The 13278-nt window shown below is 38.8% G+C and overlaps 1 protein-coding gene across 5 annotated transcripts in view; it reads right to left on the bottom strand.

The window, feature by feature from the left end:
• The window catches only part of Gmds (GDP-mannose 4, 6-dehydratase), a 526680-nt gene that overhangs the window by 326272 nt on the left and 187130 nt on the right, over window positions 1-13278 (bottom strand). Inside the window, exon 1 of one of the 5 annotated variants that reach the window (XM_039095496.2) lies at window positions 5233-5795. The exons of the other annotated variants lie outside the window; for them this stretch is intronic. Coding sequence (XP_038951424.1) covers window positions 5233-5256 — 24 coding nt within the window. The 5' untranslated portion in view covers window positions 5257-5795. Of the gene's footprint in view, window positions 1-5232; window positions 5796-13278 lie in introns of those variants that run through there. 5 annotated transcript variants of the gene reach the window in all.

The following is a 13278-nucleotide window of genomic DNA, read 5'->3' as shown; positions in this document are numbered from 1 at the left end:
ATACCCAAAACTATGCTCAACAATAAAAGAACTTCTGGCGGAATAACCATCCCTGACCTCAAGCAGTATTACAGAGCAATAGTGATAAAAACTGGATGGTATTGGTACAGAGACGGGCAGGTAGATCAATGGAATAGAACTGAAGACCCAGAAATGAACCCACACACCTATGGTCCCTTGATCTTTGAAAAAGAAGCTAAAACCATCCAATGGAAAAAAGATAGCATTTTCAACAAATGGTGCTGGTTCAACTGGAGGTGTAGAAGAATGAAAATCTATCCATTCTTAATTGCCTTGTACAAAGCTCAAGTCCAAGTGGATCAAGGACCTCCACATAAAACCAGACTCACTGAAACTAATAGAAGAGAAAGTGGGGAAGAGCCTTGAATACATGGAAACTGGGGAAATTTTCCTGAACAGAACACCAATGGCCTATGCTCTAAGATCAAGAATTGACAAATGGAACCTCATAAGATTGCAAAGTTTCTGTAAGGCAAAGGTCACAGTCAATAGGACAAAACAGCAATCAACAGATCGGTAAAAGATGTTTGTCAATCCTACATCTGATAGAGGGCTAATATTCAAAATATACAAAGAACTCAAGAAGTTAGACTCCAGAGAATCAAATAACCCTTTTTAAAAATGGGCTACAGAGCTAAACAAAGAATTCTCAACTGAGGAATATTGAATGGCCGAGAAGCGCCTAAAGAAATGTTCAGCATCCTTAGTCATCAGGGAAATGCAAATCAAAACAACTCTGAGATTCCACCTCTCACTAGTCAGAATGGCCAAGATCAAAAACTCAGGTAACAGCCGATGCTGGAAAGCATGTGGAGAAAAACGAATGCTCTTCCACAGTTGGTGGGATTGCAAACTGGTACTCTGAAAATCAGTCTGATGGTTCCTCAGAAAATTGGACTTAGTACTATCTGAGGACCCAGCTATACCACTCGTAGGTATAGCTATACCTGAATGATGCTCCAACATATAACAAGGAAGCATGCTCCACTATGTTCATAGCAGCCTTATTTATAATCGCCAGAAGCTGGAAAGAATTAAGATATCCTTCAACAGAGGAATGGATACAGATATGAGGTATTTCATCATAGTAAGTGAAAAAGAGTAAGAAAATACCTAAATATCTTGGCTTAAAACATTTGTTAATCTTTTTAATGCCTAGAAAGAGGAGGTATCACGCCTTAACATGGTCCACTTGGCCAGGCCGGGAAGGAGCACAAAGAAGCAGCCATATTTATAAACAGACACTTGTCTTCAGGAAGACAGTGGCTGCAAGTATTGACCCCACCCATGACCGTAAGATATGGCAGATACTCCAGGGTCATGAAGGTGGACACTTACAGAAGCTGTACTTTATCAATATATGTACTGTCAGGAATCTGAACAATGTCCACCCTCCTTTAGTTTACACATGGGGTCTGTTGTTCCCAAATACAAAATTATACTGTACATTTATTGTTACTTTTACAGACACATACACACAAGAATAACCACATAGATTGCTATAACCCCAAATATATAGACCCACACACTCACAGCTTTTCAACTTTTCTCTTCAACTCACACAAAATATACATATAATCTGATATTAAGATATTAAGATGGATAATAAAAGTGGAGAATATTACACTTTTAGGTTATATCAAATCATTTCTAAAAACAATTTCTAAAGGCAATTCTCAAATGGGAAATGACATATTATATTCATAATAATGAGCTTAAAGTTTACACAGTGTCAGAAGTAAGTACTAAGTAAGTTTTAAACAAGGGTATTTGAAAATGTAACTTAGAAGTATTGTAAAGGATCTGGTACTTGGAAGATGAATAAACCAAAACATTTGACAGTAAAGACATGTAATTCAAATGGGATACATATGTGCAAAGAAAAAATGTCAAAATCTTTTTAAGGCACAGGAAGAACCAGAGACTGAAGGCAATCGGGAAATGAAAGTTAAGAAGGTCAAAATTGTCACAAGGAGTCTAGAGCTTCACGCAGGACTGTGCTGATGCTGAGTCCTAGGAGCTCACAACCTGTCTTGGTCAGGCAAGGAATGAGCACAAAGAAAAGCCAAATTCAGAGGCACAGTCACTTGCCTTCAGGAAGAAACAGTGGCCACATGTATTAGTCCCACCTACTAAGATCAACTGAAATCACTAAAGTCATAAAAAATTTAGGAGCTTTTTAGTAGGCTCTCCAAGGAGAAGGGCACATTCCAAGAAGAAAACTAGATACTCTTTATAACAGAAAGCTTGATATGATAAAAGTAACCAGTGCTCAGCTGGTTTGGCACTGAATAAACAGATGCTAAAACATTTCTTGAACCCCCTAGAGCAGTGGTTCTCAATTGGTCAAATGACCCTTTCATCAGAAAACACAGATATTTCCATTATAATTCATAACAGTAGCAAAACTGTAAGTTATGAAGTAGCGGTGAAAATAATTTTATAGTTGGGGTCAAGTCACCTCAACATGAGGAACTGTATTAAGTGGTCACAGCATTAGGAAGGTTGACAACAAGTGTCCTACAGTGATATGCAAGCCAAAGAAAGCATCGGCCAAGTTGTATCCCTGGCACCATACAGGAGCTAGCACTAAGATATCTGGAGAACACAAACAAATAACATGACTGTGCCATGATTGGTTTACAGTGGGAGACAGAAGCCCACATGATACCCAGGAGACCTGCTCACCTCATCTCCACATACTTTCCATCTTTTATACCAACCTGTGTCTCCAGCCACATCTATCCCCAGATCCCAAGGCAATTTCTTAAAGTCCTTACCTACCTACTACAAGACCTTGAAATGTTATTATAGAAGAATATACATTCAGATAAAAGATAAGAATTCCATTATATAGAAGAGGAAATAGAAGTCGGGAATAGCCAACAGCTAATGTCTTGGTTTGTTCTGGAACACACCAGTATTTCAAGCAATTACTTTGATGTCCACTCCTGCTTAGCTTGGAGCGGAAGGAAGAGCTACCACTCTGTCAAGTGCCCTGATTCTTCGTTTTCCACTCAGTCTCTGTGACAGGGTGGGAGGAGAAGTTATTATGTGGAACATAAAGTGTTGGGAAATGGTGTAGGTGACTCTGGTGAATCCACGAAAAGATGCCAAGAAGCAGCAATTGTAGTGTTTTTCTTTAAAACGGAAGACTCTGTGACCCTAAGATGTCCATTTCAGACACTAACCACTGATATGCAGGAATGGAAATCATCTTACTCAACACTGTAGGATGTATTCCTGTGCTTGTTTGTTCTCACGAGATAGACTTAGAAGGAAGCTCTTCATTTGGCCTGTCAAGTTCTAGTGTACTCATCCTCACTAACCATTTAAGGGACAACGTAAAATGACTACTACTCTTCCCAGCTACCAATTCCTGTCAGTTCAGGACTGTGTAAAAATGGGCAGGATGTGCAGAATCCCTGACCAAAAAAAAAAAAAAAAAAAAAAAAAAAAGGAAAAACAATGTCTCAAATGAGAGGGGAGATAGGCTGAATGGGCAGAGAATTCTCAGGGAAATCTAAAATGCCACAGGACTAGGACAGAGAATAAAGAATATTTAAGGGCCACCAAGAACTCAGGAACTAGGATACACCAAAAATAATATAACACAGAAAGATTTTAAACAGACAACCAAATGCCAATAAAAATGAAATAAAAGAAGCATTATCAACATTAAAAAGCTATAATTCACGAAAGTTGCATCAAGCAGGAAACTATATTTATAAAATGTAATAATAATGCTTGAAAATGTGGGCTTCATGAGCAAGTGCGATATGAGCTCAGTGGTTAGAGCACTGGCTGCTCTTCCAGAAGACCAGAGTTCAATTCCCAGTACCAACATGGTAGATCACAACCATCTGTAATTACATTTCTAGGGATTTTCAGTTCCAGCTTCTGACCTCCAGGAGCATCATGGTGCACAGACATACATTCAGGAAAACACCATAAGCATAAAGTTAATTTTTTTTAATTTAATGTGAACTTGTGGACTGGAAAGAATAAAAAATAACATAGTCATATAGTTTGCAAAGATACAGAATAAAGATAATTAGGAAAATAATCAGAACTTAAGAATAATTGTATTTGAAGAATTTCTACCTGGAGCTTTGAATCTGGAAGATGAACATTCAAAATAAATGAAGGTAGGCAGGTAGGCAGGTAGGCAAGGAGAGCGAGGTGGGAGGGAGATTTGCTAACTGTACAGACTCAGGGCTGGCTCTGACTCCCTCACTTTTGGATGGTGTAGATGTTCTGCAGATCAATAATGACAAGAAAGGAGTCATGCAAGCAAGGATCCCATTACAGAAGGGTGGCAGGATAGCTCTATACAAGTCACGAACAGTCAGCTGAAGAGGAACGGAGTGAAGAGTAGACAAGTTCTTTGCGGGACCATAACGCTACACCTTGATGTCTCCTAGACAGGAAAGAACAGGTGACAAGGAGCTGCACAAACCCTATAAGGCCCTGCAAAAGCAGGCTCTGATCCTAGGTGAAGAGGGGAAGGAAAGGCATGCTGAGCAACTGCTGGCTGTACAGCCCTCTGTTTGCAACTCAAGTATCAAGTACCAGTTTGGGAAACAAGCAAAGATGTTCAGCACATAGCCCATAAGTCGGCACTTAGGAAAAGCAACAGGAAAGCACGTGTCCTCAGTTAAGATCTACAGTTTGAATTGAGGACAAAATCAGCTGGGACAGAGTCCATTTGGAGTACTGTTTGTGTAGATGCACAAAGCTGTAGCCATCCGAGCATTATAGAAACCTGGCATGGTAGTGTACTCCTATGACCACAACACTCTGAAGGAGAAGCAAAAGGACCAGAAGCTCAGAGTCAGCCTTGGAAATATGGAGTTCAAAGCCAGTCTGGAATTTGTCTAAACTATAAAGGACAAAACTAGCAAGAAGTGAAAAACAACTGTGCTTTTTCTTTGTGTTCACAAAAGTCTGACTGTTAAAATGTCCATTAATATTTTTATAAATACTTAAATCTGTTACAGAGTCTCTACCTTTTTAAATATGTAACTTCTTTTTACAGGATATAGTATTTGCTTCACTCACTAAAACAGTGTTCAAAAGAGGCAAGACTCTCTTATACAAAGAAAAACAAATAAAAATTTAACTTAACGATATTAGTAAAGCCAGAGACCTAAAGTCAGGAGAGAAGAACAGTAACGACAGCTATGCTTCCTGACTAGGCTCACTTCTTACCCGCCATCGGGTACACGCAGCCATCTCATATGGTTCTTGTAGCACTTCCAATAAGTCATCACCGCTTTATCTCCCTGTCCTCACACTGGCTGCAGGCAGAACTGGAAATGTCTGGGACTGAGATAATGAGAGGAGCCCATCTCTCCTCAAGACAGACAGGCCCCACGCCCTGTTAAAGCACCTATAACTGTCTGCTTACCATTACTTTGCTATAGGCCTGAGTTAATTTCATTCTAATTACCCACAAAGAAATCCTGCTTCTACTAGCAGCTATTCCTCATAAACTCTGCTCCCATCCCTCTTCCAACCTTAAACAACCACTTAACTACTTTCTGCCTCTACTACCTACATTGTACAAAGCACATGCCCTTTTGTGATTGGCTACTTTTATTTTCAAGATTTATTAGCACTGTTGCATAAAAATGGTTCTTCATTCCTTTTGAGGCTAGGCTGATTCCATGACAGGCTTCAAATTCACAGTTAAGGAGAGTAGGCCTAAATCTCTATTTCCAAGAACTGGGCAAGTCCAGGCAAGTTCAGGCCTCAGAAACTACCCAGTCACCTGGCCAGAGCCTAGGACAATGGGTCACCAGCAGTTTCCAGACTTCCTCAGTTACTTCCTCAGCAACAATCTCCTGACTTCCCCAGCAAGTTTCCAGGCCATGCAGCTTGGTATTGGAATGTCCATAGAGAAGGAGCCAACAGATTAACATAGCTGTCACAATAGAATTCCCTAATGTGCTTTAAATTAGGCCTGCAAGCTCACTTGGTAATGGGAGACCCCAGCGTGCTGGACTTCTGCAAAATAAACACTCTTTGCTTTTATATACTATTTGAGTCTGGGGTATCATTCTTAGGTGAATCATGAGCCCTTACACTTTTTAACAACAAAATATTCCACTGTATACCAATACATAATCGTTTAACCATCCACTAGTTGAAGAAGATTTGGGTCATTTCTTTCTTTTAGTTGCTAAATATTTTTGTCCAAGGTCATGGAAGGGTGTAACTTCCATTTCTTCTGGTAGATACCTGAGTGCAGCTGTTAGACCACAGAATAGCTTTGTATTAAATGATTTGAGAAACTGCTGTTTCTAAGAGGATCACGTTCTCAGCAGCAGGTAAGAAGGCTCCAGCTCTATAGTTTGCCAACTTTGTGGTTCTCAGACTTCTACATCTAGCTCTGCCATAGTGAACATGAAGTGGTTTCCCATCATCGGCTTACACCAAACACTTCAGACTGCTTTTTACCCCATGAAAACAAAGCAGTCAACCTCCAAGTAGTTCATTCAATAGTACTACTCTTTATGCCTGAAAATAACAGTATAAAAACCCCTAGCCCCTACTAATTTCAAATTCCTGAAGTAGGCCCTGGCTGTGCAGTTTTTTAAACATCATGATTCCCAAATCAATAAGATGCTTTTTAACTATTTACAAAAATTATGAACACCATGCTTAAGAAAGAAAACTGAATTCAACATGTTTGATGACTAGTACTTTCAAAGAACTATGCCTAAAATGGATCTAAAACACAATATAGTGTTTTGTTTTGTTTTGTTTTGTTTTCCCACAAATTGATACTTTGAAATAATCCCTGAAAAATTTATTGCTCTCACCAGGGTATAGGAAAGTTCTTGGTGTACAGGTTATTTTGCAGAATTGGAATTTCCTGGAACTGATGTTATATCTAATTAAAGTAGAGGAGTGGAAGGGTGGGAATACATCTAAACTCATAATCCCTGTCTGATCATATAGAACATGAAACCATCTTCTACAAGAGCGTATGACAATAAACTAAATGTTCCCCAAGGTAATATGCTGACAGAGGAACCTCAGAGTAAAAGCCCAGTCTAACTCTGGGAAGGCTTATCCTGTATATAAGGACCTATCTGGGTTTAGAAGAACTCGAGGAAAGTGGTATTACTGGATGCCAATGACACTTACAAGCATCAAACCTTACTAATCCACAACTGACATGTTAATATCATTAACATGCCTCTGAGGTAAGGGGATACTATATAAAATTTCAATTTTGCAAACTGGGAAGTCATAAACAAGATAATTTACTAAAAATGTCAACAGATCAAAGTCATGCAGAGTTCAATTACCAAAGTAAGCATTTTGGTCATTAAACAGTGAATTTAGAATGCACTTGTTATGTAAATGACACTCTAAAGAATATTAAGCAGGAGTCTCCATAGGACAGCAGTGGCAGAAGCATATTCCAAAGACACTTAGTAAGTAAGACTTCCTAGAAATAAGAAGCTGCAGCAAGGAACACTCCTGCTCCCTAGCTGAAAGTATTTTCTTTGTAGGCAGAATGGAGAACAACTGAATTTAACAAGGTAATGCAGTTGCCAATTTGACCCATGATATGTGTTTTGGTCAACTTAATACAAGTTAGAGTCATATGAACAGAGGGAACCTTAATTGAGAAAATGCTTCTATCAGATTAGCATGTTAGAAAAGCCTTTAGGGCATTTTCTTGACTGATGATTGATGTGGTAGGGACCAGTCTATCAGCAGTGCCAGCCATGGTCAGGTAGCCCTGGATTGTATAAGACAGCAGACTGAGCAAAGCAAGTTAGTAAGCTGCACTCCTCCATGGCCTCTGCTTCAGTTCCTGTCTCCAAGGAACTGGCTTCGCCTTGGCTTCCTCAGTACTGGAGTATGACCTGAAATATCTAAGCCAAATATACTTTTCTCTTTCAAGTTACTTTTGATCACAGTGCTTTATCATAAGAATGGAAACCTAAGACAACTGGAAAGGTAAAGTAAGGTCAGGGATAATCATTACTTTTCAAAGCACTAAAATGCTATTGATTATGATGCCCTCATAAATACCAAAAGAATTTAAACTGCATTTAAGACTTCTAAAGTTTCCTATAGGACCTGAATTTCTGGCAGAGATAAAAATCAAGCATTGTGCTGTGGCATTTAGACTCCTACGCCACTTGTTAAGTTATGACATGCTGGAGGGATGGGGTTCTATCTTAGGGGCTAGAACACTAGTCTAGCATGTCCACTGCCTGGGCACAATCTGCAGCATAGAAATGAAAGAGAATGAGAAACAAGGAGACATAGAGGATGATGTGGGGAGAGGCAAAGGGAAGTGAATGAAGGGGGAGGGGAAGAAACGGCCAATGTATATTACTCCTAATCACTAAGTATCCACTCAGGTATACTGAGAAATTAACTCAGAATTTGAGAATTCAGCAATTTTTAACTTTTGAAGTTTGCTAAACACAAACTTTCAGACTTTATATCTTATGTCCTTCTTTAGAATCCCAGATATTAGTACCAAGGTTGTCTGACAGACACAGATGACCTAATACAGAGTTTTATCATCTGGTAGTCAATTCTACATTACTATTTACTAAAGCTTTCTGGACTGTAAGATAAAACATTCTACATGTCTGATCTAATTAGCCAGAAACCTTTAAGGAAATCTTGAATACTTTACTCCCTGGCTTTCCTAAAACTGTGTAGCAAGAGAAGATATAGAAATAGCAGATGGTCAAGCAGTCCCTTCTCTTAAGCAAGATTTCAGTGGGTTTCTTGTGTCTAAATGTAATGCTGCTCTTGAGAAAAATTATATGAGGTAATATTTGACATTAGCTGATGAAACCATCTATAAAACACAGAAACTAGAATTAGGCTAATAAAACATTATGTATTATCAATCTATACGTAAGTGTGATTTGAAATGAATAAGTAGTTGATAAGTGAGCATTCGCCAGTACCTAAGAAGCACTTAAGAGCACTTATCAACAGAGTCCTATGTTAAGTAGTTTGAACACTCTCCTTAAAATCTTGTTTGCCCTATTAGTTTTCTAAGTGGAACTTTTTTTAGATACTGTGATGCCAAGTTCTAATAAAGAGCACGTCTGGAATAGCTTGAATCCTGACTCAATGGGGCTAGGATTAATAAGGTTTTAAATTACCTCAAAACACAAGGTCTCATACAAGATATTAGGTACCACTAGGATTCAGGGAATTCATCTGTACAGTCTAAGCTAGAGGTAAGAAAATTTTTGTCAGAGCCAATCTATAATGGTCACTTACTTCTCATAAAACAACTACTCCTTTATGATTTCAACTCTGTAAGGGAAAAAGCAGAGACAAATTTATGTGTCCTGGAATAGACAGAGACTGGAGTTACATCCTAAATCACCTAGAATTTTGACATATGAATGCTGGTTTAACAGTTTTAGTTTCTGTTGGCTTCTTTTCCATCAGAAATCTAGGTTAAAAAAAAAACCAGCCTGTATGCATGGTATGCCACAGTCCTTGCTCTATCGGGACTATTTCACCTCATGATCTCAGGCTAGTCCAGCTTAAACCTAGCCATTTGTCTTCTGCATCCCCAAGCACTATGTTCAATGTCATGGAAAAATCACAGAGAAGCCCCATTGCCCTCCACATTTAGTTCAGGGTTTCTGAACTGGATCCCTGATGTCACAGGGTACTTCCTTGGGTTCATAGCAGAGCCCCACCTTCTGTTGATTCCAAGATACACCTCAAAATGTCTTCTACTCTTCACTCTGGCTATCCTCACGGAATTCACCCTTTAACACAGATTTCTCCACATGGCACCACTGAACCATGGTACTAGCATGCAAGCTCTTGATGCACTTCTCTCGTATGACTGCCACTATGGATGTAGGCAGGCCATCGGCATGTCTCTTGCGCCATTTACCCAGTTGCACAGGCAGAAATATGGAAATATGGAACCCATGAAACAATTCTTTTCAGGGGCAAAGACAAAAACAAATAAGGTTGCTAATTTCTGCTTATAGTAGCAAATTTAACAACTATCACAAAATAGGAACTGTATGTATGACATGAAAAACCTAAATATAAATACTTATAATTTTCTATTATTAATTATATATTCTATACATTGCACAAATAAGTCTTTCCATATCATTCTATTTTGTCTGCCCTCAATAATTTCTTCTATCTTTTTCTATCATTTAACCCCTACAAAGAATGTTTTGAGTAATATACAGAAGTATGTTCTGTAAAGGAGAAAAATTGTAATCTGTTATATAATCACTCATCTTACAATTTCCCCTGAGTTAAGAAAAGAGAAAAGGGAGGCCCTGAGTCAATATTATGAGACAAAGAGCATCTACATATGTCCTTGCTGTTTACTTTATGGTTTCTAGTTTTGTTTCCATGGGACTCCTGTGTATGTGAATATGTGCCTCTTGTCTATATGACTTCCTTATGCTTTTTCTTTTGCTCTTTTTCGTTGATTTTTTGGTTTTGTTCTATTCCAATTTGTTTGTTTTTGTTTTATATTATGTTGTTTTATTATTATTGTTGGATGCCTCTTTGTTTTTGTTTGTCTAATAGAACATAAAGGTTTAGGATCCAGACTAGATGAATAGGGGGAGGGGAAACATTAATCACAATGTACTGAATGAAAAATAAATCCATTTTCAATAGGAGGAGGAAGAGAAGGTTATTGCTAAAAGGAAGAAGTTAAAAGGAAAAGTGGCATAGCTCTAGCCCATATATGTAGGGGAGGATGGTCTTGTCAGACATCAATGGGAGAAGAGGCCCTTGGTCCTGGGAAGCCTTGATACCCCAGTGAAGGGGAAAGCCAGGATGGGGAGGTGGGAGTGGGTGGGTAGGTGGGTTCGTGAGAGAACACACTCATAGAAGCAGGGGAGGGAGGATGGGATAGGGGGTTTACAGAGGGGGAGTTGGGAAAGGGGATAACATTTGAAATGTAAATAAATAAAATAACCAATAAAAAAAAGGAAATTTCACATACAGTACTCCACATTCCCCTAAAGACACGATAGAAAATATCAAATGACTTGAAAACTCCCAGTGTGATCTGAGCAGGTTCTGACTGGGTAGAGTGATTTCGCAAAACTCTCTTGATTTAATAATTATGAGGCATGAAGTGTAGAGAAGTGTCTCACTACCATGAAACATGCCCTGGAGAGATTGCTTGTTTTCTGCCTTGGGAGAGCTGGGCCATTGGCTGTGTTGAGGACTATAAAGTGCCCTGCTGAGTGATCAAACAACCAAAGCAAGGAGCAGGCCTAACACACTCTGAGCTTTACAGTAATTAAAAGATAGCATTGTTGTACAGTTCTAACTGCAGAAATCTCGAGAGAGCATTCTTTCTTTGGTCATTTGCATTGAAATATCTATTTAAAACTCAAGCCTTTAGTTTCAAGGATTTCCTCTTAGTGTGGCAGGAGAGTAAAATTCAGAAAGGGACATAAACATTAACATAGGAAAGAAGTACGCTGGCAGAATAGACTGGAAACCCTTCCTAACCCAGGGCTACATGTGAGGAACACAAAATATTAAATATGCAACTCTGGAATTGTTTCAATAAAAGGTGTCTCACTCTCATAGTCCAAGCTCACTTGAGTTTCTAACCTTAAATATGCAACTCTGGAATTGTTTCAATAAAAGGTGCCTCACTCTCATAGTCCAAGCTCACTTGAGTTTCTAACCCTACAGCTCCCCTGCTTTCTAACCACTTCCGTGGAATAAATTGTCTCTATTTCTATCATTCTCCATGTGTTCTTGGCCCAATTCTTGGTTTTACTTCTTACAACAATTTTAACATGGTAGGCATCATTATCCTACATTAGAAGAGGAAAATAGTTAAGTGTGTATTCAGTTCTTTTTCTTAGTTGGCAACTTAGTAACTACATTTGGGAACATCTATACATTTTCAGAACATCCCTAAAGACAAATTCACACATTCTGAGGACTCTACACTCTATTTCCTCACTAACATCCAATGAAATCTGGGCAGAGAGGTGACGGGTCAACTCTCAATGGCATAAGAATATTTCTTAAAGAGTTCTCTATCTAGTTTCCCAAGACTCACATGAAAGTGTGGAATGAAGTGGAGGTCATGAAAACATTATCTCTAAACATGGGGTCACATTTCCCAACCAATGGATTCGATCTCAAAGATCTTAGGTCTCATTATTATGTTAGTTTTGAAGTCCACTGATGATGGCTATACAAACATACATACATACATACATACATACATACATACATACATACATACATACATACACATACATACACACACACACACACACACACACACACACACACATACACACACACACACACACCAAACTCCCTCTGGCACTGAATATAAAAATGTAAGAAAGAAACATGTCCAATTCAGTACTGATTTAAAATTATTTGATTAATGTAACTAAACATTCAAGAGGGCTTTCCCGAGGTTCTGGCAACATTGTGACTAAGGGCTGATGAACCCAGACAAAACCCAAGATTCCTGCACCTTCTTCTGAGACAAGCTTTTAAAGGGGCAGGGAATCTGTTTTATGATAGTTTTAGACTTAAGCAAAGGGGGCTCTCAATCCTGTATTTTCCAGTAAACAACTGTGTGTGGCTATGATCCAGGGGATCATAGTTCAGTTCCAAGTATCCATGTCAGGTGACCCACAACTAATGACAACTGGATTCCAAAGGATTTGAGGCCTTCTTCTGGCTACTGCAAGCACACACACATGGCTTATACACACTGACAGGCCAGCTAGCCAGTCAGCCAGCTAGTCAGTTACACACACACACACACACACACACACACACACACTCTAAATAAATCTTTAAACGGTAATCGGCTACAATGAATATTAAGATGAGTTAGACACAAATATTCTATCACATAAAAGAAGTAATTTGTACATTTAAAACAACAGAATATTAAATTTTAAAAGTAAGAATATATGTATAAAATATCTTCTAAGTCTAGAAAATGATTTGTGCCTTACCATTCAGATGACCATGAGACAATACTGTGAAAACTATGTGTCACATAACTTAGAGCACAGGAAGAAACAAACCAGACAGGACATGGCACAGAGAAAAGCCCTGGTAGGCACCAGAATAAAGGAAAGAGTCACTCCTGGGTACACTGAAACAGTAGGTGGCATGTGAGTGTACAAGGACCACCCCCAAATTAAGATTTTAAAGGGCTCCTACGATGACAAAATATTCAAGTCAAAATATGTTGTCACTCACCAC

The sequence above is a fragment of the Rattus norvegicus genome, chromosome 17 (genome assembly GCF_036323735.1).
Source record: "Rattus norvegicus strain BN/NHsdMcwi chromosome 17, GRCr8, whole genome shotgun sequence".
NCBI classification, from domain to species: Eukaryota; Metazoa; Chordata; class Mammalia; order Rodentia; family Muridae; genus Rattus; species Rattus norvegicus.
This window is presented reverse-complemented; position numbering and strand designations above follow the sequence as displayed.